General features: G+C 41.2%; 1 protein-coding gene and 1 long non-coding RNA gene across 5 annotated transcripts in view; one reads left to right on the top strand and one right to left on the bottom strand.

The window, feature by feature from the left end:
- atp8a1 (ATPase phospholipid transporting 8A1) overlaps positions 1–26,210 on the top strand; it is a 76,898-nt gene that overhangs the window by 42,668 nt on the left and 8,020 nt on the right. For all 4 annotated transcript variants that reach the window (XM_061278036.1, XM_061278049.1, XM_061278042.1 and 1 more), the window contains 10 exons: positions 117–181; positions 4,663–4,835; positions 7,341–7,524; positions 9,633–9,743; positions 15,089–15,163; positions 16,363–16,485; positions 19,113–19,191; positions 20,275–20,336; positions 20,447–20,503; positions 20,999–21,106. In XM_061278036.1, coding sequence (XP_061134020.1) covers positions 117–181; positions 4,663–4,835; positions 7,341–7,524; positions 9,633–9,743; positions 15,089–15,163; positions 16,363–16,485; positions 19,113–19,191; positions 20,275–20,336; positions 20,447–20,503; positions 20,999–21,106 — 1,037 coding nt within the window. The remainder of the gene's footprint in view (positions 1–116; positions 182–4,662; positions 4,836–7,340; positions 7,525–9,632; positions 9,744–15,088; positions 15,164–16,362; positions 16,486–19,112; positions 19,192–20,274; positions 20,337–20,446; positions 20,504–20,998; positions 21,107–26,210) is intronic.
- Positions 4,785–25,330, bottom strand: LOC133153854 (uncharacterized). The gene is made up of 3 exons (XR_009714400.1): positions 25,224–25,330; positions 23,925–24,035; positions 4,785–4,918 (listed from the first exon to the last, which is right to left on the bottom strand). It is a non-coding gene; the product is annotated as an uncharacterized LOC133153854 (long non-coding RNA).

Here is a 26,210-nt window from a genome sequence, read left to right as displayed (position 1 = left end):
ATGAGAAATTTCATATCATACCTATCTATCATATAAGTCATGTCTTAAATGGTTGTAGATATGGCAATCCTTACAGTAGGTTTGTTTTATAATTTTCTGTTCTTTTTCTCCCTTAGGACATTCCTGCAAACTTTTGACAAAGAACATGGGCATGCTGGTGATAAATGAGGATACGCTTGATGTAAGTACTGCTCATTTGTGTATCCCCAAAAGGATTAGAATGAACAATGTAACTGAATTATATAACAGACAAACCAAGCTTCCAAACTTTTTATCCGGAATATATATCGGCATCATGTGGTCCAATAAAATTCCATTTGACGAGAATCGCGCTGCATTGCGTGTGTGGACAAACCGCAAACCTTCTGATAGAATGTCCTTTGGACATTTAAGACGAAAATGAATCTTTGTGGCAAGTAACGCAAGCTTTTGTACAGACCCAAAAGTGTCAAGTTAAATCATTTTTGTTATATAAACTTTAGTTACAGAAAGGTCTCAAATGTGAATGTTATAGCAGTGATTTCCAACCAGGGGGCTGTTGTGCTGTGGGAAAGCATCCAATTCCACTTAATCAATCAGATTGTTTTTAACCTATCTATGCCAGCCAGCGAGTATGTATAGTAACAGTCACTTATGTGCTTTTTGACCAGATCAGGATTATTTCACTATACATAGTACACTTTTTGTGACATACCTTTCTGTTAGTGTTCTGTGAGCTCGTCACATTTAAACTATTTCCTTCGGCTCAATGTTCAGAAACACTTCCTTAGAATATGTTTCAGGAATTAGTATTGAAAACAGTATCTTCTTTGTTGCCGGCTAGTCTCCTGTCTTCACCGGTCCTCTGTTTTAAAATAAAGCCTGAAGGTTTGAAAATGTGCCCACAGGGAGCACACCACCCCATCGACGGCAGACAGACATTCTAAATCTCTTTTTACGCATGTAAGGCACCCCGCAGAGAAGTCTGTTAACCCCCGGCAGGAGAGCCTTGTCTGTCGGTTGTGAGACGGCACAGTGCAAATCTCCGCACTGGAAAAGGGCCACAGACGGAGATTAAACGTAGCTTGGTTCGGTTTGTTAGGGGGGAGAAATAGCAAGAAGAGGCGTGTCAAGGAAGGCGGGCGGGTGATGACAGACTGCCTTCATCCTGTCAGCCGTTCGTTAAGCGTGATGAATTGAGTCGAAGTCAGAAATTCGGGGTCGGCGGATTCATAAAGCGTGCGCACCGGCGCTTTGAAATGTCAACTCCCATTCTGTTGTGGTTGAGCAGATGCTTACATAGGGCACTTTGTGAACAACGCAAAAAGGCGGAAAGCGGCCGCGCCGCACCGGGCACATAGGCCAGACGGGACGGCTGCTCCTGCTCATTCACGACGGCCATGTGCTGCACAAGAGAGCAATTGGAGCATGTCTTCCCTCCTCACTGGTTTACACATGCCTGTCAACATTTTAGACATCCCCTGTGCTGCATCAGCTCGCATGGTCTGAAATTCCTCAAGTCAAACCTGCTCTCCAATGTAGGATTAGGTCACTTTCAATGCAGATGCTCAATCACTTGAAGTGTCTGGCTCCCACTACAATATCGTACGGAACTGGACAACAAGTTACACAATCCCCTTTCCACGTTAGTGACTTTTATAATTATTTGTATTATTATTATTGCATATTATACTACTTATATATAATATAGTTCGTAATATTACTTAACTTTTGAAAGTTTTAATTGAGATAATTAAATAATTTATACAGATTCAACTCTCCTGGGTGTCATTTTTGCACCCAATCCTACAAAATGTCCTCTTTGAAGAAGTGGCATTGGCACAAAGTTGAAAATCAACATTCACCGTAGATGACAGACCACATGTCTATTTTAACAGGATTAACCCCATTGTGGAGTGGCTCCCCCGTTTTAGGCAGTTGATGACTTTACATCTCTGCAAGCAAACATCCAGATTCCACATCATGGGTGTCTTGTATCAACAATGAAGCTCAGTCTTTACGGGAGGCTCTGAATGGCCGTTCCCAAAACCAAACACTAGCGACTCACATAGGCTAAATGGCTCATTATGGCTATAACAAAAGGTCTTTCGAAGGAAACATGTAGAATTAGCGCTGGAACTCCACAGTGTAATTTAATGAGGGGGGTGGGGTGCTTGCTCTGTGTTAGTGTCCATCACTGAGTGTGATGACTGGAGTCTACTCAAAATGGAGGCAGAACCTGAGTGGAATAACAATGGAGACAAAGTTTTGTCCGCCCCCCAGCAGGTACAGTATGACAAATGACATGTCTGATTTTGGGCTGTTTTACACAGAAGGTTCACATGTGCGCAGCTGTTCTTTGTTTTCTCCTATGTTAATCCATCATCTCTCTCTCTCTCTCTTGCTGTGTATCTGCTGAAACGCAAAGCCCTGTTGTCCAAATATTTCCTTTCAGCTGAGGTTTCAGAGTTGTGTTATGCCAAGCCATTGCTGTGCTCACCCCCCGGTCCTGCATGGCCGCTTTGACATATTGGACCTTGTCATGGGCCGGACCCCCTAACACCCACCCAGGGGTTTCTGCTAATGTTCGTCATCTGGATGACATACAGTATAGGGATCCCGTACACTATTTTATGCTTACGTTTTGTGTGTGCTCGACTACATCTACAGAGCATTTTAAAATTAATTTAATTTTAGATCACCAATTGATTCCCGAGCGCGGCACCGCTGCTGCTCACTGCTCCCCTCTCCCCCAGGGTTTTTGTAAACTGTAAGTCTGTAAACACATCACGGCCGTCAGAGCGTCACTGTTATCAAAAGCACACAGCAGCACACACATAAACTGAATATGTGCCAATGCAGCACAATCAGACCGACACAACATGAGATCTCAAGATTCTCCGATTACCAATGCGCATGCGATTAGCAAGTGGCTGGCCAGGCCTTGTGCTAAATGACCAGCGGTTTGGCAATCCTGTTTACAAGGGGCTCCCTAATTAATATGGGACAATTTCCCACGGTACAACTCACCAGTGTGCCGCGGCACAGCGGTTGGGAAACACTGCACTAGAAGATATACCACTTTGTGAGCAAGAGTTGAACCATCGTCAAGCATGATATCATGTCCAGTTGAACGATAATTTTGCAAATCCCGCAAGACCTGAGTTGAGGGGAAAAAAAAGAAAGACTGTTAAAGGGTCATAAAAGCCCACATGGCAAGCTCAAACCTTGTGAAACGGGTAGTTCAGTGAGAATCAAGGATGAACAAGTCTCTGAAGGATAAATGCTGCACATACATATTTGAACATCTTAACTCTGAACCTTTCTGAGATTTTGCAGAAAGTTTCAGTTTCCACTGAACAATAAGTGACTTATTGAACAGTTTTTAGTTTTGCTCTTTTGGAGTCACTATAAAGTGCCTTTGGGGTCTTCATCAGAATCAATCGCAAACAGCTCAATAGCTACTTAATGCAATACAATTTTAAAATATTAGCATTTTTGGGATGACATGAGGTCAGTGCCCATGATACAAAATAATCTCTTCAAATAAATGTTTCCGCCCATAGATTTAAGTGAAATTTTGCCAAATAACCATTCACTGTTTTATTATCCACAGTAGTTATGTTCACGTTCCTTAAAGCATTCCTCTTTACGGTTAATCATGGTTTAATGATGGGGACCACACATTGTTTCTATTTCTATTATTTCCTCTGGGTAAAATTCCGTCAAAATCCTAAATGGATTGTGTTCAACCTTGTAGGTGCAACTCTCACGAAATTTCCTAAGTAGTTCACCATCTGGGAGGAAGATGGTGGAAGACAGAGATCTCACAATGCTTTGCTCTTCACTCCATATGCTTCCAGTCGGGACAGTAAATCCTTTAGTTTCCCCGGCGTTCGCCATCGCTCATCATCATTGCTCTTGATACTGCGTATGCAGTTAGTGTGGCAATTATGCCTTGAAAAAAGTAATCACTTACTAATAAACAAATCAAACGTCGCCTGCTGGCATAGTAAAGAATGATACTTGAATAAAACATAGCATAGTGGAGGTCTTTTGTGTTGTTTGACTAAATATTTGCGGTATTATAAATTACAGCATGGGCTTACGCAGTTGGAGTTCTACGGTGTTCGCTCATCCATCATCTAATTTTCTCTGCTTTTCATCCCTTTGAATTGCAAGTTACAGAAAACATTAGAATCGACGGAAACAATGTTGTACCCTCTTATCCCAAAATTGTGTCTTTGGGTAAACTTTGAAATGTGGCTAAGACTAAAAAAAGATTGTAATCACTCATGTTCCTCTGTTTGATCTGAGCATTTTATTAATCACATTGTATTTGTACATGTGTTTCTTTTCTCCATCTACACGGGGCAATGGGCCAGATAAACCAGAAAACCCTTTTATCTAGAGGGGTTATAATGTAGCCAGGATTAGGAATGACACGCTTATAATAATATTACAGTTCCCTGGCATCTGCTAGCAATTGCTGTTACTGGTTTGTGTTGTTATTAACATTTGTCTGAAAATGAAACAGGCACTTCATACCAATGTGATTTACCGGGCGAAAGCCATTAAACAAACAATTAAAAGAGGATAATTGAGAATCCATCCAGCTAGAAATAATACGGACTGCGGACTGCTGTAATCATGAAGCCCATCCAATGTTTTCCTCTCTGGCAGAGAACAAGGGAGACCCTCAGCCACCACTGCGGAATTCTGGGAGATGCCCTCTACAAGGAAAATGACTTTGCTCTTATCATTGATGGGAAGACGCTCAAATATGCGCTCACCTTCGGAGTGCGACAGTACTTCCTGGACCTCGCCTTGTCCTGCAAGGCCGTCATCTGTTGCAGGTAGAATGAGTTCACACTGCGTTTTCTTTGGCTTTTCATGATTCCGCCACAGATGGCAACCAGGGAAAGTGTGAAGGCAAAGACTGGAATACAAATGGACACCATTGGACATATTACAGTATAACTGGAATACAAATGGCTCTTATTCATCCGAACGTTGGTAATATTACAATATGTTAAATTAAATATTTAATAATCAATTAATAATTAATAAATGATAATAATAGTAATGTAAATAAAAATAACAATTATATACCAAATTGAAGATTACGAAAATCAACAACAAAAATTGTGAACATTTTCAAATGGAAAACAAAAGGCAAATAGATGAAACTGACTTTTAATTAAGGTGCCTACACGTAGCGCATGGACATCACACTTTTGTAAAACAAGGTTTTTGACATACGTTTGACCCTAACCATGGATTATTATCCAGAATCAAAAATGAAAATTGTGATACTCTGAAAAGTGCAGAACTGCAACATGCCACTTCCAACTCTTGCTGGAGCTTGCATTGCAACCAAATTTAATATAATTACCAGTAAGTTAATTTAAAAAGTATATAGGCCTCGATTGAAGATACATTTCTACGTATGTGTTTTCACCTGATTTTACAGCACGGGCATGAAGGTTTCATACAGGGTAAATTCAGGATGTCAACTTGCAATATTATAGAGGTGCACAGTTGACCTGGCCCAGTCATATAAATAACAGGAAGTACTTTAGCTGTCAAGCCCCATGAACCTACATTCTATGGCCTGAAGTCAAAAGCGTGTTTTCGGAGCTTAATCAAACTTTTACATTGACATTGCATGTAATATCTGTGTTTTATACATCTCTTTGCCTTCACGAGGCCTCTTCAGTACAAGTATCATGGATTTCACAAAATTGCATAAGGAAATCCTTTGTGACGGCAACTTCAAATGGCCCAATGGTGAATTTGCACTGAGATCATAAAAACATTTTATGTGTCGTTAACATGATGGGCTGTCCCAAATCGAGCCACTTGCAACAATAATTTCACGGAGTCTTATACTGATAGTGAAATAATCCAGTTCCAGGATGTTGGTTGACCTTCTTTTTGTTCACATTTTGAAACAATTCCTCCCATGGGAAATAATCAATTGAAACAATCTGTTCCAGGTCCAACTGTGGACATCATACACACAGGTGTCTTAGTGTACTTTGACCGAAGCATGTCACATTTGATCAAGAAGATAAATGACAGAATACAGATAGTTAAAGCTTTGTGTTTTTATTTCATTTTAAGATGCCAAACACGCCTTTTGTGCTGATCCATGCATATGGTGCATGCAGCAGACACATCCCCAAATAAATGTATAGTAAATCCATTTTTCTCCTAACAGTCTGGGTTGAGGCTGTTCCTTGTTGTGAATAAGTGTCATAAAAAGCCCCAAACTTAAGAAGAAGCAAAATTCTGGTCTTTTGATGTTCACTAAACCGAGCCCTCATGAGGTACCCCAAGGTTGAATCCAATGCAGACGCTCTGTGTGACCATGAGGGTCCTTAATTGGAAAAGGAGAATGGAAAAACCAAGCATACACCAAGAGCTAATCTTTTGATTAGCTGAAGTCTCGCATCCATCCTGCATAACAACAGATTGAACATATTTTTCAACCTCAGGTCCATTTGACAACACCCCAGAAACTACATTTAATATGGACTATTTGATATTGATGGTCGGAAAACCCTTCGGAAACTGAGTGCTATATAAATGTAAACATCTGTATCTCCAAGAGCCGACATTTTGGCGCCGTTACTCAAAAGAATCCACAAAGTAACACGAATATGGTCACAGAAAAAAATGCTTGGAGAAGAGATGAATGCATAAAAACTTGTACAGTGTTTAAATCTCCTTGGGGCACAGTAAAAAACATCCATGAGGAAATAGATGGAGGTTGTACAGCTGCATGTTTAACAATCAGGCTCGGGGAGAGCAACAGAGGAGGTCACCCCGGGCCCGTTACGAGCCCGCCACAGTTTTAGACACCATGCTGGAATATGAAACATAAAAACTTCTAAAGGGCCACATCATATTTACAAGCATTTGGGGACTAATGGCGACTTTTGGTGGGAAATCATGAAGGCCTTTCACTCATGGCAGAATCCTGCAATTCTACCACAACATACTTGCCGCAATAAGATGTAAATATTCTAGCAGGACAATAAACACTTAAAGGTAAGCAATCCTTCAAAGAACAACATTGCGATAGTTAAATGGCAAGTGCAGGAAAACAAGAACAGACTGCTTAATCAGTCTGACAAAGTCATCCAAGGACAAAAAAATGGAGAAAATCAGGAGTTGTCAGTTTGGTGTATTAGTCTATTTAGTCAAAATAGTTTGACTTTTGACCTCGTACTGTATTACAGACCTAAAATCCATAAGTTCTTCTTTTGCTCCAAATCAAAAGACTAAAGTTCTGGGTGGTGCTGTATGCAATTTATGTATAATAAATTAATAGCATGTGTGTCCTTGATTTTCAGAGTGTCTCCTCTGCAGAAGTCAGAGGTGGTGGAGATGGTGAAAAAGCAGGTAAAGGTGATCACGCTGGCCATCGGCGACGGCGCCAACGACGTCGGGATGATTCAGACGGCACACGTAGGCGTGGGAATTTCGGGCAATGAGGGCCTGCAGGCCGCCAATTCTTCTGACTACTCCATTGCTCAGGTGAGCTCGCCAGTTGCCGGTGCCGCTCAAAATGAAATGGATAGGAGGGTATTCTCCCATCTTTTTTTTTTTTTTTTTTTTTTTATGAAGTTCAGATTTTTGTTTTTCCTCAAATATTCAATATCATTCCAAATATTGTTGACATACATACATTTGCGTTGAACTCTTTGACTGTAACTCTATTATAGTGCTGGTGGCCACTTTACATGTGTCTACATCAACCCATTTCATGATTTCAAGGGGGTTTGATTTTGGGGTTTTGATTATTGTTTTTTTCGACCACATTGAAATTTTCCCTAAAATGTACTCTTTTTAATGACGTTTGAGCAATTTTAAAAATAAATAAAACCTCAAAGCCATTTCACCTTCAAATTCTCACAAATATCATAAACCTTATCAACATTTGCAACTGTCAAGTGTGTTGTCTGTGTTAGTAACAGTGAAGTGGTAACACCTGTAAAACAAGCATCCAAACGTCACAAAGAGACTCCGGCAAAATTCACAATGTAAACACAATGCTGTACTTCTCATGTAAGGTTGTCTGTCAACATACGAAACCTGAGAGCAACAAAAACACTCCCCTTGTTTACATGCAGAACGTCATTCAATTCAACATTTTTCTCTTGCCGCCACAGCGCATGGGAAAGCGATAGTTGCGTACAACACAGTGCGCGCTCTGTCCTTGAGTAGCCAATTACTATTCAAGAGGCTTGAGTTTGTTCCCCACTTCAGTCCGCATTACATGTCCAAGGTTTATGTGTGTCAAAGACAGGTGGCCTCTTATAATCCACATTGCAAATTAAATTACACTTCCAGAGTCTTTTTTTGCGCTGATGTTTTCTCGATATTGGCACTGCCCTATGTTAGCTGTAATTGGCTGACTGGAAAAGTGAAATCCAACCTGGGAAGCTGTTCAAAATCTAAATAAAGCACGCTTTGGTCAAACTGTCATAGATGATTATTTTCATGTTATATCAATGGATGTCATAAGTCAACTGTCTGTTAGGTACACAAAAAAATTGAACAAGTGGTTAGCATGTGTGCCTCACAATTTGAAGGTTTGGGGTTTGAATCTGGCCTTCCTGTCTGAGGTTTACAGACTGTTTTCCCAAGTAGTTTGACTTCCTCGTCCCGCATATAAAACCATGCTTCTTAGGAAGACTCTAAATTGTGCTGCTGTGCGGTTGAGCAGGTTTGATGAACTGAGAGAAAAGAAATCTGCGCTCAGGCTTCCTGACAGTTTAATTTAACTGTGTAATTTATGTAAGCGATATAGTATTACAGTACATTATGTATGACTGTAGTACTTCACAAGAGAACCACTCGGCAAATATTTTACACTGCAAAAGTATGTGAGCGTTAATAGTCGGCAGCAATATAATAATATTCTTCAAGGTGAGCAACGCTTTTCTCAATACCAACAAGCAAGTGGACAAGCAATTTTGCATTTATACTGCGTAAACAATCATATGAGTCACTGGGTGCATGAAGAATTGTGGCATTATTTGATTTGCATATGGACATGTCTCCTTCGAAGCCAAGGATTGTGACACCGGTGCTCCCCTAATCAGTGGCAAGCGTGAGAAATATGACGCGACAACGTGGCAAATGTGCAGCGTGCGTGCAAACTTAAGTGATATCCTGCCTCATCAAACGAGTCGGAACCTTTTTAGGTTGAACTGTTTGGTAATTTAATTCTTCTTTCATTTCAGACAGCAAAAGGACGCAATGTAAACGTTATAATTAGTTTCAGGCTAGCCGCTGAGCGGTGTTCCAGTGTAATCACACTTATCAGCCAGAAATTACACTGTAATTTTACACTCACCACAGGCGTGCTGAGAACAGGATCATTCCAAAGTCATCTACCGGCTACGCTGAACTTGCAAATACCCGCACAGTGTTTTTTTGTTGTTTTTTTTTTTTTTTTTTTGACAGCTATTATTCTCCCATCTTCCAACTAAGGGAAATCTTGATGTTTTTTTCCTACATCCAAACACTCATTCATTCTTGTTGAAGCCTTCGTGACATCCATTATGTTAAGAACCAACCAACGCTGTATGTACTGTACACAAACACCTTTTTTTTTTTTTTCTCCCCCTCCCACGCAGTTCAAATACTTGAAAAATCTTCTGCTGGTCCATGGAGCTTGGAATTACAATCGTGTAGCCAAATGTATCCTCTACTGCTTCTACAAAAACATTGTCCTTTACATCATAGAGGTAAGTAGCCTATGATAACATACATGTTGTCTAATGCCATCAAAAAAATTCGAAACTAGTCACTAAGCAGGATGCAGTGATGATTGACTGAGATTTCATTTTAAGGCTGTGTCTCCCAGCCTTACTGTAAACCCTATCAGAAGAAGTTGTTAACCACACAACCCGATGACATGTAAACTCAGGAGCCTCACAAGCGGCCAGTTTCGACACAGCCGGACAGAAAACAAGCAACAAATGAAAGCGTCCTAAAAGATGCTTGTCCAATACAGATCATGAAATTTAAATCTTTCTGCATGAACATTTTTTTGAATTCCACCTGGCATGAGAGGAAAAATACATGGAAAATTTACAGTAGGTTGCAGAGACAGTATAAAGCCTGTTCTTTTATTTATTTTTTCTTGCCTGGACCACCTTGAAGGTTTGCCAAGTTAGCATTGTTCAGCTTTCTCGTTTTCTTCATATCACAAAAGATGAATGGGAATGTCGCGGATGGCTTGTGACACACAGCAGACCTCACACTGATTATGAGTTCAAAGCCACAAGCCAGAATGGAGATAGCTTAAAGGCAGACTATCAGCCATGGCGCTGTTATGTTTTGATCTGCCCCTCTTGCCAAGTGGTAAAAGTCTTCCGAGGGCCATGCTAATTTTACATTTTTTAAAAATATCACGCAACGGTAGCGCAATCAATTAAATAAAAAATTCACATTAAGTATTTTTTTCAGAAATAATGAAAACTTAAAGTGATGTTTTGTTTGCAGTACTGTTAATTTGTGACTTATTGATTTGTGTTTGTGCCAAATTTTGTTAAGTTGTCATTGTCAATGCTCAAGAGTTCAAAACTCTAATTGAAGCTATTAGATAAACCATCACATCAATTCATTTGGCTTTCTTTTAACGGAAGCACAACCTACAAACATTTACATGCCTGTATAATAAATCTGATGTTGTTTATTGTAATAATGTTGCTTGTGTTTGTCACAAGAACACATTGTAAGAGGATTTTGGAAAAAATCCTTACTTATTGAATCTCAATCACAAAAATCAGGAGACAAAAATAGCAAACAGATTATTTTTGTATTATTGTTTAGCCCTAATGAAAATTGTTTTGAAACTTTTTATTTTAGCATTACACGGTGGTCTTAGAAGCCACTTGTTAACAGTTATCATAAGTAACAGTATTTTTTTTTTAAATATTTGTTTTGCGCCACAAATTTGCATTCCATCTTTTAATCATATCTAATCCGGGTAGATGTTTTCGCATATGCTCTGAATGTATTCTCAAGCCACAACTTGCGATGTGTTTCAAACATCCACTGGTCCCCCTTGTATGGCTTTCTCCTTTTACAGTTGGCCTGCCGTTGTAAATGAACCACAACACTCCGAGAGACCTCAGACCACAATCAAATCGTGGTCAGAAATTCCTCTCGACTTTTTTACGTGTTCTCTCTGGTGTGGGATCGCATCTCTTCTCTTTTCAAAACCACGTTGTAGGCAATTGGTGTCTGTGGCGCCTGCGTCGCTGTCCTCGCGCTGCTTTTTTCACTCACTGTGGAAATGAACTTCACGCTCCACTCGGCGTGCGTTACTTCTTCGGGGATTTCAAGCAAATAATAGGAGACTTTGTCAGACCTTGAAATCTAACACACGAGCACTAGTTTGTCACACTAATAGGTTTAGCTTTGTCCTGGCATGTGCTTCTCTCGCTCCCAGCCACATCACAACTTGGAAAACTCAAAAATGTGATGGGATTTTTTTAAACTTTATATTGGAAGCATTATGGCATACTACTTAAGCCACTTTTTTTCTTTTATCTCGTCACATCTTTGGTTCGTTTCAAGATTTATACTCAGTGCTCGGTTCCTATTTAGTCACACTAATAGGTTTAGCTTTGTCCTGGCATGTGCTTCTCTCGCTCCCAGCCACATCACAACTTGGAAAACTCAAAAATGTGATGGGATTTTTTTAAACCTTATATTGGAAGCATTATGGCATACTACTTAAGCCACTTTTTTTCTTTTATCTCGTCACATCTTTGGTTCGTTTCAAGATTTATACTCAGTGCTCGGTTCCTATTTAGTGTCTACTCCGGTATCTGATACGATGGTGTTTAAGGTAATCCTTTATGATCCCCAGAGGCACCAGATAGCAGGTTGTTAAAAAATAGCAAAGGAAGAATAAAACGAAATAGGAAATACTTATCTAAACTTCATCGAACAATGAAATTGGTGGAGGCTGTTCTGTTCACACTGATTCATGAGTTATTGTTAAATGATATTACAATTTACACCGAGTGTTAAAATGAATCATTACGGGGAAAATCAAAGGAAATGACAACAATAAATGGAGTCCGACTCCACACACTAAAAGACTGTTTACCCGCCCCAGTAGGTGCTGCTGATTTGCTTCGCAATAGAGCTCAATTGCATCTACCAACTGGAATAAGTAGTATATTTGTTAGATTTTTTATATATTGCTGAAGACAATTAACACAGTGCTGACTTTCAATCACATTCAAGAGGCTTTTTCCAAATAATGCAAGATGAACTTTGAGGTGCCTCTTTTATTAGGCGTTAATTTGTTTGAAACGGATGGCGCAGCTGGTGACTTATTGGATAGGACAATATGAAATCCGACCTATTTGTTACTGTTGTAGTGTTTCCAATCTGTTTCCACTCAGTTCTGTTTCCATCAATTCATGGCACTTTTCCTGGCTGTAATCATGCACATATTTTAGTTAATGTGATTCCTCAACTAGAATTCCCACTTTCATCCCAAACGACACAGTTAACTAAAGAAATGCACTGAAAAGAGGCCTGTATTCAGTCACATTCAAGCTAAGAGCCTCCTCCAAAAGGAAACCATGGCAACGTCATCTAATAGCCAATCCTGTAGACCACTCAAGTTTGATTGACACTTGGCCACGGTGCCACAGAACTCGCTGATGGACAAGCGGCATTTATGAGCCCATTACATGACAGCGTATTCACAAGGCCGTGCTCCGCATTGCAAAACGCCGCCGGTCGCTCGCGACGCCACATATTTGCGGCATATTTATCAGCTACTTCTTCATGTCCTCAATGGCGCCTTTGTGCATGAATTCTATTAGGAATTCTGCAGTAGTCAGCTTAAGAGTATCAGGGCCCACATTGTAAAGGACAAATGTCAAACCCCTTCCAGACACTTCTCAACGTGGCCTCCGGAGCTGCGCAATCAATGATTTTTCATCCTGCTGCTGAATATGCAAAGAGTCTTCTAATCGCCTGCATGGCTGTTTTTCAAGATGTGCACTGGAGGAGAGAGGCCAGCCACACCCCTCCGCTGAGTGGCCCTCAATGACGAGAAGAAAAGGGAATGAGAAATCCTGCCAGGGTCTTCCCCTTAATGAGCAAATCAATGCATCTGTCCCTCAAGAGAGACAGGCAGAGGGGACGTAGTGGGGACCCCGAGGACCAGGCCAAAACACTCACATAAGAAGCAGTTACTGCTTGCTGTGAATGGAAGCCTTTTTTTACCTTGCACAACAATAAATAGGCTCTCGCCTCACATTGAGCAGAGCTGTAATTAATTCAGCAGTTTGACCTGCTTGCTAGTTTCTCCTCGTTACCATTGCTTCGGGCAGCCTGCCTGCCTCCTGGCTCTTGGGGGCTTCATGTACACACTTTATTTTCAGAATGAATGGTACAGCAATGTACTTTTTCCTTCTATAACAAGTCAAGGAAACAGTGAGCGCTAAAATAAATAAATTAGTTGACTTGTACATTATGGTTGAATATACAGTTCAGTGTGTAATATTCTTGTCAGTTCTACTCTAAACTAACCGAATGGACAAATTAACAGCATACCTGTCCACAAATACTTTAAAGTTGAGGGGCAACAATAATTAATTGACAAATAATCTATAATTAATTTAATCAAAATCTATTTTGAGAATTGATTCATCATAGAGACTTTGTTTCACTTAAAATTGTTCAAATCCTTGGCAGTTGAAACTCTCAACAGTAAATATTTTCAGATGCCTGTAGTCCTCCACAGACAGACTAAATATTTTTGGTTTTAATAGAAATATGACATTTGCAAACACGTGCTTAATATTTGCTCACGTCTCAAACAAAACTACTATCTCAATCACAATCAATGTACGTATCTGCATTTTCTGCGCTATCAAGTTGAAATAATGTCTTGTTTTGAATTCAATAATAGAAATGGACAATTTATCTTTTCCCTGTCATGGACTAATAAAAAAAAAATGGACAAATCAATTCATTAAAAATCACAACTGTACATCTACATTTAATACAGTTTAGAGATGTATTTAAATAAGTTTAACTTTATTTGAGGCTTGTAGGAGAGGTAATAATCATATGCACAGATGGGTCTGGAATGTATCCCCCTTGACAGACAGAGTTTCACTGTAACACTAACCCAAAACAAAATTCCCCCAACTCCTTGTGGTTGTATAGCTTGGCATATGTTTAGTGTGCATCCCATACGAGTGTGAAAACAGGGCCCCCGCATACAAAAGCAACAAGATCATGGTAGGATGCACCTGATGGAAGGGAGGCTGTGGGCGTGGTCGTGAGGGGGCACACACATGCACATAAAATTGGTGCAGGTCTTTACGTGCATGCCATTGAGCCTTAAAATTGGGGGTTGGGTCGCATATATGCTCTTTCACAATTTAAAGGGAGGAGCCAGTGGCATATTACCAACGGGTGGGAGACTAGGGCGGGTAAGACCCTCAAATAGTCGCAGTTTGTGACAGCTCATGCCTTCATAATGAAGTCCAATGAAGCGAGGAAGTGCTTGCTTAAGGCTGCAGCCCTGATGTTCCCCAGACAGCTTGATAATGATGTTGATGCATTTTACACATGTAAAATATATATTTTACACGTCAAAGTCAGCTTTATTGTCAATCCCTTCATATGTCAAGACACACAAAGAAACCGAAATTCCGTTTCCTCCATCCCACGGTGACGAGACACAGTACACGATAAACATACAAGGTACATGAGGTACATGCTTTAAAAAGGTTATTTTTGCACTTGTGTGAGGGTTAAGTTGCTCAAATGTGACTTAAAACACAGACTGTATAGTTAAGACATATTTTATGATGTGATACATTTTCATTTTATGGAAAAAATGTACAATAAAGTTTCTTTATTTAATAGTGCTGATGAACTTCTTCGCTGTAGTTGGTTTACGTAATAATTAAGATCGAAATACTAGAAAGAAAAAAAGGAAGAGTAAATATTTTTGCACTGGAACTCTAATGATGCCATTTTGCTTTTTCGTCTTCTGCTCTTTCACTTATCTCGTGATTTATTTATTTTCTTCCTCCTGCAGATCTGGTTTGCATTTGTCAATGGCTTCTCGGGTCAGATTCTGTTTGAACGCTGGTGTATCGGCTTGTACAACGTGGTGAGTGTTTTAGTCTACAGACCTTAACACTGCCAAAAGAGCTGCAGTTGAAAGCATCTCTTCTTCGTGGTATTATGTCACTAGCATCCTGAAAACACTCCAGTGTATTAGTGACTCTGTCAAAGCCCAACTTTCCCCCGTGGGCGAAAGTATGCACTGAATGCGAAAGAAAAACAGTTTGGCTTGCCCCCCGGAAGTGTTGTTAGCCTGCGCAGCTATGCTTGCGTGATATTAAAAAAAGGCAACGGAAGGGGAATCCCGCAGGGCTCTGTTGTGAGGCCACTCCTAATGAAGTCATATTTCATATCTGTCACGACTTTGCTGAAGTAAAAATGTCCATCTGAAGTAGATCTTCTTGCAGCCCTGCCCCTCACGTTCATTTCCCAATAAACCACCTCCTTGGTCAGACTGGTGGGTGCAGCATAAATTCCTGTGGCTCCGTGGGAGTCTGTCGGAGGCACTGGTCTGAATCCACCCCTCAACGGAGATATACCCCCCCAGAATAAGAAAGGAGCGCGGTGGAGCATGTCGTGCAGATCGATGCCCCTGCAGACTCCCACTCCTGATGGGCCCAATGGGAAGTCACACTAAGTGACCCACTCAAGCCGCCACCTCTAAACTCCTTCTCCACATCATCTCAGCATTGCAGCATTGCTAAATCATTGCACTTTTAGCCAGGCTGAAATAGCTGCTAGTTCAAGGGATGGCTTTTGCATGCGAGCAGATGTGAAGCATCCAAAGTGAGGAAACCTGAGACGTTCTACAGCAATGTCACTTATCCTCAGTGGTTCAAAACAAATATAGTGGGCCAGAAAGATGAAAGAATGAAGACAATTCCACTAGAAAGCTCAATAGAAATTTACTTTACGCTATGAAGATGCAGTAGTATGTAGCAACGAGAAAGGTTTGAATATCATCCTTGTCTAAAAGCATGCATTCTTAAAGATTGTTACTTTATTCTTTTTATCCAAAACTGAGATGAAAATGACCCAAACAACACACTTAGAGGGACCTATTTTCCATTGAATAATGAACACATTAAAAGGTGTATGTATTTAAAACTGACTAAAGGTAAAGTTACATGTTTTTCATCAATAAATACATTTAAAAATATGTATATGCATAATAAGTTTGTGTCTGCTGCAGTCCTGATATTTTGTTTTTCTTTTCCTGTCCACGTGTTTTCATTTGTTGTCCAGATCTTCACTGCCCTGCCTCCGCTCACTCTGGGAATATTTGAGCGCTCCTGTCGGAAAGAAAACATGCTGAAGTACCCAGAGCTGTACAAAACCTCCCAGAATGCAATGGGATTCAACACCAAGGTAAACTACTTTTGCACAAGTACGACTTGCTGTTTCACAAGCTGCAGGTTTGCCCTGGGCTGGTGTCCTGTCCTGTATGATTAGCCAGGCGGGGTAGCGTTAGGGGGGATCGGGACAGGGTGGGGGCCCTCTTGTTAAGATAGCAATAAAGACGTCTCCTCCTTTAGCCACAGTGGGCTCCTGTAAGCTCCTCACAGGCGTGGTGACCTGGTTAGTGTGGCGTGGAGGTGAAATAAAGACCGATTGGCCATGGGGGTCACGGGCGGGCAAGGTCGGACGGGTGGTTGGGCCGGGGTGGGGGAGAAAGAACCAGACGTATTTAAAGGATGTAGCACGATGCCGTTTGCCATAGAGAATTGTGCAATTTGTTGAAGCATGCAACCATTTGTTCAGGTTTGCACTCAGTTCTACAATCAATTGGTCAAAACGTATGCATGAAGCGGAACGTGATTTGTGTTTTGTAGTTTTCTCACAAAACATATGGAGTATCAGGCTTTCGGATGAGATTTCCGAATAAACTTAAAATGTACTATAAACTTAATGGGTAAACTCAATATATTTCATTCATTTAGACTTTTTGTTCTGTTGACCTATTGATGATTGAGATCCAACCTGAAGGGCAACAACAAATGCCTCCTGCATGAGGTCACAATGCATCTGCTATATTAGATTACTAAGCAATGACATACTATATTCCTTAGTACGTATGTCTAAGCCAGTGAAATATCTCTCTAGCCATTGCAGATCAAAACTGTTGGCCTATGTTTTGGGGCAATCTAGTCAAATCATCAATCTAATCAATTTTAATGATTGATTGATTGATTAATCATGTAGACCTTCTTAGGTTTGAATTCCGCTTAATTCTCAGCACTTCAACCTTTAAGCACTACATATTGTCCAATTTCTGTAGTCCTCAATGAAAACAGACTGGTTATATTTGGAAATCCCAGTTGAACACTCTTTGGTGAGTGTCAGTTTGAAATAAAGTTATCTACTATGATTTTTTCTCGAGTCCAAACAAACATATTTTATAGATTGTGATTCAAAGCTGTTTGTCTTGGGGTGAGAGGAGGAAGTGAGCCAGGGTGGCAGAATGTGAAGGTGTCACCTTTTAACAACATATACCTAACACTTAGGTCACCCACATAAACCTCTCTTTATGTGGCCAGGGTGTTTACAGCGCTGTGCCAGTTTGCCCCTCCCTTCCCACCTCGCCTGTTCAACAGTCCACTCGATATTTGACTCAATATTAATTACCGGACTCTTTGACTATTTTTTGTGTCAGCAATTAGGAGAGCTACAAAGACAACATCTATGCAACACAGATCCTACTGTGATAAACAAACATGGGCATTCAATAATTTCATTAGCAGTCATCCTTTGCGGAGGAGCCTTGTGAGCAGGATTAGCATAATTGTGCTTGCTTGTAGGATGAAGGCTAATTTGGGCAGCATCTAACCAGCAAGAAGGGGTGTATTGCCTTCAGTGGACACAGCGAGATAGTGAGGTAATCCTCGGTGGGGTGGGAGGTTGGAGGGTGTGTCTGTGAGCGCAATTGGACTTTGGTAAGCTATAGGATAGGAAAGGTGAGAGGTCGGGCCACTGAGGCCAACATGCAGACGCAACGGCCTACGATTCAGCCCAGTTCTATTTAAAGTGCTGCCATTCAAACCTGTGAAAATCCGCCAAAGGGTGACAACTTGTCCCGCATGAAGCTTTACAGACAGATTGCTGAATCCGTCAAAAACTGTGTTTAAAATCCACTCACTGAAAAGAGGCCAGTACAATTTATTTTTGAAGTATCGGTGTTAATGTCTTTGTAACAACAACACGGACGTCCAAAGGCGGGCGTAGAATATATTTCACAGTAATTTCGCGCTACATCGCCCATTTGTGTTTTACTTGGCACCGGCTGTGTGGAATGTATATACGGAGCAAGTTGGTTTTAGGCTCGATGTGCAAGACTCATCCTATGTCTGCATATACCTTGAACAAACGTGCGTGCGTGTGTGTTCAAGAGCAAACTCTGTTTACTTAAGGCTTAAGCTTACTTGACACCCAAAAATGCAGAGTCGTAATGAAATGAAGTTAAACTTATATCAGTCAATGAATCAGTCAGTAACAACTTGGTGCTAGGACACCTCACTGTGAATTGGCTTCACACTGGGTGCGAAGAAGTTACCACACACACACACACACACACACACACACACACACACACACACAAATCTGAGATTTCAGAAGTGTTTATCAAACTTGCAGCCCTTAAAAATAAAGTAAGTGTTGTATAAAAAATAGTTGGTTTAAAAACCAGAGCCTACTCCTTTGCATGCCGCTTTTTCCTTCCAGAATACATTTTAGACTGCTTTCACTTCACTGCCCCCCACCCAGTCGCACCCACAGAGGATATACAACGTGTCTGTCAGCGGGGTGGCTATTGATAGTGGGGGCCCCGACAAAACCGCCACTTAGCCTCGCGCTGGGCTAGCACAAAGGGTCCAGGTCAGAGGTTGCCTGGTAGGCAGGAGTTCCCCGCACTCTTTTGTATCCCACCCTCTCTCTTTCTTTCTTGTTGGAATTTTCGACCATCTCCAACCCCCCTCTTTTTTCTTTTTTTTCATTTGCAGGTTTTCTGGGCTCATTGTCTGAACGGCCTCTTCCATTCCGTCATTCTCTTCTGGTTCCCTCTCAAAGCCTTCCAGCACGGTGAGCAGCTCCCGGAGATTCACGACGAGGAGCGAGTGCAGTCAGCGTCGCATACTTTGTCTTAATTAGCGCTTTCTGCATGCGTCCGTTGGCCAATTGCTAACATGTGTGCGCTGTCGTCCAGTCACAACGGGACACGCACTCCATATCGTTTTAGCACCACTTCTTCATTCCAATGCATTTCAATGAGGCTTTAGGGGATTGTTTTAGAGTCAAACGCAGTGGAATGCTCCAAAAGTAATACAATGTAGAGTTCAAACTCAGTTTTCTGCAAAATGTGCTTCAAAAGTCAAATGTCAGCAAATGTTGCCCGACTTCACGTTAAATGCAGGTATGAATGTAAATAGAAAAACGCCTAAATCACACTGGACAGTGTAAAAAGTGACTATCGGGCAGCTTCAAATTGATCATTTAGTTTTGCCACATTCCATGAACACGCATGAAGACTCTCCTGTAAAATGTCTCTTGATGTGAATGTCAGTCAGAGCGCATTTCACGCTCAAAGGAAGCTGGGATAGACTCCAACTCACCCTCCATACTGTGTTGACCGCCATATCACATGTTTTTAAGCAATCATGTTATTGTCCTGATATTTTTTACTTACTCTAATACTCTCACGTAAGAAAAGCGAGAATCACCAATGCACTTTTCAGCCATTACTTGAAAGCCAGGGGAATAGTAAAACACAAAAGACAATAAACCCATCATTGCAACAGCTGCTGTTGACCACAGCTCACACACAGACACTCGCTGGTGAGTCAACGAGTCACTGTGTGTTTTTTTAAAGAGCCCGAGTGTGTGGTAGTACTAAAAATATTTTTTTATTATTATTCTGTGTATTGTGTATTTTCACCTATCGCAGGTGTGTCTGGAAGGTGTTCCCATGTCAAACGGTTAAAAATGTAAAAGCCAGGTGACCATTAACGTAGGCATTGAAAAAAGCTGTCTGCTTGTAAAAATGTAAAAGCCAGTTGACCATTTATGGTAGGCATTAAAACCAAAATGTTATTGTACATGTATGACGGACTTCATTCACCATGTTGTCTAACCTCTTATCTGAAACTCCTTTCAATCCCCTCCCAGACACTGTGTTTGGCAATGGAAGAACTCCTGACTATCTCCTTTTAGGAAACATGGTTTACACAGTAAGTAAGCAACAATCAAGCAGACACACAAACATTTGACGAATCCACAAGGACATTTTGAGTGTCAAAGCATGTACATTCATGTTGTTGTCATATTTGTGTCCCTGCAGTTTGTGGTCATCACAGTTTGCCTTAAAGCGGGCCTGGAAACCTCATCTTGGACCATGGTAGATATGAGTCGTATGAAACTCTTCTGTAGTACTCGCAGACAATTTTACCAGCTTGTTCAACTGATATTTATGAATTAGAGATGTCACATCACAAATTGTCTGTTTGCAACTTCCGACTTTACTTGCAAAATATTCTTGCTTTTTCTCATAAAATCAAGACTTTCTTTTCACCCTGTCATGATACTTCGTCACAGATATTTAGAATCATATTGGAAATGTTTCTTGTAAAACTATGCACATCTTACACATACTAAAGCATTTTCATAAGAGTCACAATCATTCAAGTTTATTAAGAATTTTCAAGAATTTTTCTTGTAGAATGCCAACTTGATAAAATTTGCAAAACTTGTGCTTTTTTTCCTCTGCATTCTAATACTCATTAATTAGTGTTTATATTTTTCTCCCAGCATTCCAGTAGTCTAAATAGCATTACTAATTTAGCCATGGCAACATATCGAAATTTAATTCGATGCTGTATTTTGGTGATTGCAGTTCAGTCACATTGCCATCTGGGGCAGCATTTGCCTGTGGGTGGTGTTCTTCGTCATCTACTCGTCCCTGTGGCCCCTCATCCCTCTGGCCCCAGACATGTCGGGCGAGGTAAGCGTACGCGCCCACACACCTGCGTTACCTCACAATCGACTGTGCGGCAGACGCTCGCGAGCGCACCTTTGTAAGAAGAACCAGAGGCCGGGAGCATGTCAGAATCCGGCTTGTGTTGCATAATGACTTAATTGGGCCAATTAGGCGGCTGTTTGTGTTACGCCGGCCTCCCTCGTCGCTGAGTATCCGCAGGCGACGTTGTGACAGCGAGGCAGTCTGGTAGCAAAACAAATGGTGGCGAGGTGAGGCGAGTAGCGCTTGTGTCGCAGGAAACAGACGACCGTGAAACTGTTTTCTTTTTTTTCTTTTTTTGGGGAAACCGTTTTCTTTCCGTGGCCTTTGCATCTTCTGTCTGCGGACCGTGTCGACAAGTGATGTTTTCCAGCACATTCTGAGTTCTCATCATCATAAAGTACCAAAATCCCGGCAGGAAGTTGCTCTACACGCACACATTTCTTTGGCGTGGGTTGTTTATGACAGGTGGTGCGTTCAATAAATTTCATATTATTTTCCTTGCATGTTTATATTTGACTTATGCCAAGAATGATAAAAAAACACTTGAGAACTGGTAGATGCTGCTGCGTTGGTTAGCTTGGAGTGGACCCATGCTCAGAAGTTAGCTCTTTTTCCTCTAAGTGTTTAACGATTGCATTTCCCGAGAGAGTTTTGGTCTTGTGTTGAGTCTGACAGTCTTGAGCACGTGTGACGCAATAGTCGCACACGCACACACTAGCATGTAGTTGTGTGTGTCCGTGTTGAGTTGACTCTATTTCTCCTTGCTCCATGCTTTCATCCATGCCCTGCGGCACTCCACTGAGCACCCTAATGTTGTCCTGGGACAAGCTGGTAACCTTACACAACAGATGACTCCTCCTCTCTCCTTTCCTTTATGCGCCCCAACTCAGGGATGCCAGTGCATCATCAAACAAGCGCACATTTTTCTTTCTTTGTATGAAATCCGAAACTGCATCACAGACAAGAACATCCTTAAGACCTGAAGCAGAAACACACCATTTTTCACAAAGACCCTTGATGTCAAGTTCAATTCTGCCATCACCTCTCTCTGCTTTTCCTGGACTGCTTGCTGCGTCCGCATGTTTTTCCCCTTTTTGTCTAGCACTGCCATGGGCAAAAACAGCCCCCGGGCACCAGAACTCTCCTTTTTCATTTGCCATGTGTTGTGATGGTAACACATTCATCGATGTCAGTCGTAATATATTTGCTCTTGACAGGACAGGTGCAGAATCCATCCATCACAATAACACACGCACACACACACATTCTTCATTTGTCACGCATTGATAAAAAACGATACACTTGAGAATAGAATTTGTGTAGAAACTGTATGTGAATGCTGAAATTTGATGCTCAATTGATTTACTGTGTAGTAAATTGAATTATGAAATGTAGAAAGTGGGACAAAGTGATTTAAAGCTGTCAAATGTTGGAGGAGGTGGTATACAGTACTGTATATGTAAACTACCGTAATTTTCGGACTATAAGTCGCGGGTTTTTTCATAGTTTGGGTGGGGGGGGCGACTTATACTCAGGAGCGACTTATATACATATATATGTTTTTTTTTAATTTTTTGGGCATTTTATGGCTGGTGCAACTTATACTCTGGTGCGACTTATAGTCCAAAAATTACGGTATGTCTTGGGTTGGAGATTTTTTGCAAAAACTGGAACATTGGAGAAAATCATGGATGGTGCCGGACATGTCCTGAATTAGCTGATCAGATTCAAGTTGGTTTTAATTGTTTGATAAATGTTACTGGACATTATAAATATTTAAAATATCTCTTAATTTGTTACAAAAATGTGGAACGGTAGGAATTGCGGGAATTTATGGCAAATAGTAGCCTAAATGTTCTATTTGGATGATTGAATATTTGTAGCATGCAGTGGTGCTGATGTCTGATCAGTGCATGTTACTTTCTCGCTATAAGAGCCAATCAAACTTTACGAGATAATCACTTTTTGTCAAAATTCCAAAAGTGCATTGCAATTGAAATGCTCTCAAGGGCCTTGTTGTTGCGAGTATGTTTTCAGGGGTGTGTGAAACAAACACATTTCCTGTTCTAGTATTGACTGCTGTCCAAGACTATGTGATGTTTTTCCACATTTGTGCTTCAGTGGCTGCTGCATCGTTACAGATTCCGCTCAGCCGCTCGACTGGACATTGAATAACAGACTGCAATGTACAGTTTGAGGGACAAAACCAGCCTCGGTCTTGTCCAAACATTCCAAATCACATTGCTGACTTTCACGTGTTGAAGGTTTGTGTGTGCACATGTGCGTGCGTGCGTGTTGGTTAAAACATGCAGAGAGGATGGACGAGTTGAGCAAGAAGGTCTCTGTTTGCTTTCCCCGCTGGAGCGCTTTTGTGGCATCATTGGCAGATTTGTCTGCACTGATGTTGTTTTAGGGGCTGGCCCGTGCTGAAGTGGCTGTCAGTGCCGTGTTAAATAAGGAGCAGAAACTTTGTTTTGACTCTTTTTTTCATGTCACTATTATTTGCTGTCCATACGTCATCGCAGGCGTTGAGTTGAATGGTGCGGAAGCCATTGAACTCTGCTTGAAGCCATTATGAGTGCGAAAGTCCCCAACGATACATTTCGGTTTCACGTATAGCAGATTTGACAGAGCACCATTAGAGAGAAAAAGAATAAGAACACATTTAAAAATGAAAGAACTTTCCAAATGCCACATCTGCTGTACTTGCTTGCATTTTCTTTGAGCACTTTAGCTTCCTGCCACGTTTGCACAAAACGCATGATAATGAAAATTGACCGATACTACACACTACACTTACCTCTTCACCAGCTTAACATATCCCTTCGGGGTAGCAGCCCTGTCATCTTTCCTTCTGGCGAGCAGCAAATTACGAGCTGAGCCAGCACGCTCCGGTGTAGAAGCCACTGCCCTGAATAAGGAGAAGTAATGAATGGTTTGATCAAGTATCACTTTTGTTGTCCTTTTGATGACTGCTTCTATTCTCATGAAATAGTCTTACTTCCTTTAACCCACTTGATTTTCAACCAGTTGAGCACTCCTTTTCTAAATTTTCCTTAGATGTGAACATGAGTGTGATGGTTAATTGTCTGGTGACCTGTCCAGTTATTGTATGCATACTGTATGCAACCACTGATGAGAACAAATAGTGTATAAAATGGATGAATGGAAGAAGTGAACGGTGTTCTTGCATTTGTCTGCGCAAGGTTCAAATTGGACCCTTAGGTGGCATCAAGTCTTAATCTTCCTTCTGATCATAAGCATTTTCGGTGCTCCCAACTTTTTGGCAACAGCTTGGGCACAAATGTTTTCTCCAAACACTCTAGACCAGTCAGTTCATTTATTGGTTTGTCCTGAAAGTACAGCCCTGCTTCTGTCCCACAAGACCCCTTTCGAGAGCCGCCCCTGTTATGAGCCATCACTCAGGCTTACTGAATAGCAATGTTTCTTGTTGGTTTGTTTGCATTCTTTTAAGATTCATTTCAGTAAACTTGTCATGTGGTGTCTATTCATTCCCTCGGACTCTAACCTATAAAATATGGTACTGTGTATATTACCATAATGTCAACATATAATGCCATTTCTAAATGTTTTTTTTTTCGAGAACTGTCATTAATCATTAAAAGTGTAGTCATTGTTAATTAAAAGAAAAGATCCAATAAAAAGGCATAGATAATGTGCTCATGGGAAACATGAAAACTTTAGGTGACCCCAAACTTTTAGACGGCTGTATATACAGTACACAAATAAATGAGAACAAACGCAACTAAAAAGAAAGCCTTTTTGGAAACTGTTGGATGGAGCCCGCCTGCCCCCGCCCCCCCCCCCCCCCCCCGACCCCCCCCCCCCCCCCCCCACACACACACACACACACACAAATAGACTAAAAATGAACCTTCAACCCCCTTTGGCCGCCCCTTAGTTTGGTATTAGCTGATTTAATCTAATTTATTTGTTTTTCAAGCTTTTCATAGTCTGACTTGAAACGCTAAGTATCAACGCCTGATTTATTTTTCGAAAGACTCACCGGACAGCTTAAACGGCATCATTAAAGTTTGACAAAGACTGGATGAACGTGAAAATAATTAAAGTAACTTACAAGAAAAACAGGCAAAATTTCCACCCGTTTGTCTGTAATTTCGCCGCCTAATTTGGGTCCCCTCGCCTTGTTACATGGCCGTGTGGCCGAGCAGCACTGAAAAGCTCCATTCATCTGTATATGTCACGAGCGGGGGACATTTTTTTGATTTCCTGTCATTTGGGGCTTCCTCCAGGCGCCGTGTTTTGTCACGCATCAAAGTCAATTTGCAGCTAATGGTCGGCAGATTAGGTCATTTGAGCCAAACGTGCCGCTTTGATACTTTTGACACTGATGGTGATGTCTGTGTGTGCGTGGGGTTGCGTGCACGTGTGTGTGTTTGTGTGTATGCATCCTGGGGGCCCTCGTGTGTCGCACTTTACAGGAAGCACACAGCTGAGGGACGCCCAGCAGTTTGAACAAGTGGCACATCGCAATGCGAGGAGCGCAGAGTTGCGCACTTTGACACGCAATGACAGAATGTTTCAATGCAAGCGGCCCAAAGTAAACACTGTGTTGCACAGAAAGCTGAAAGATACATGACCCCTACTTCATTGCCCGTCAAGCCCCCTCCTCCAAAGAAACCCCACAAAACCTCTTGAATCTCCTCAATCACTTATGGATTTGAAGTGAAAATACCACAGAAGCTCTGTCTTGAAATGTTGGATTATTTCCACTAGATAGTGTCCACCTTTGTAGATGAGTGGCTTCACGCCGATTTAATAGGTGTGCTTCAGAAATAAAACATTAGCAACAGGTTGCTTTAATTGGGCAACACTTGCTATTCTGTTACTTTGCAGCTATACTCTCTGACCTAAAATATGGAAGACAATCTGAAATAAACTTTTTAGTTGCTTGTAGTACGTACACTTGCATAATTGTAAATAGCGATACAACATGCCGTTTTCAAACTGCCGCCACATTGCCATCCTGCTCTAGTCTACTGTAAAGTCTGTATACCGACGGTGTACAGCATATCTATGATATATCTGTGTAACCAAGCTACTA

This window comes from Syngnathus typhle, linkage group LG1 (genome assembly GCF_033458585.1).
Source record: "Syngnathus typhle isolate RoL2023-S1 ecotype Sweden linkage group LG1, RoL_Styp_1.0, whole genome shotgun sequence".
Taxonomy (NCBI): domain Eukaryota; kingdom Metazoa; phylum Chordata; class Actinopteri; order Syngnathiformes; family Syngnathidae; genus Syngnathus; species Syngnathus typhle.
This window is presented reverse-complemented; position numbering and strand designations above follow the sequence as displayed.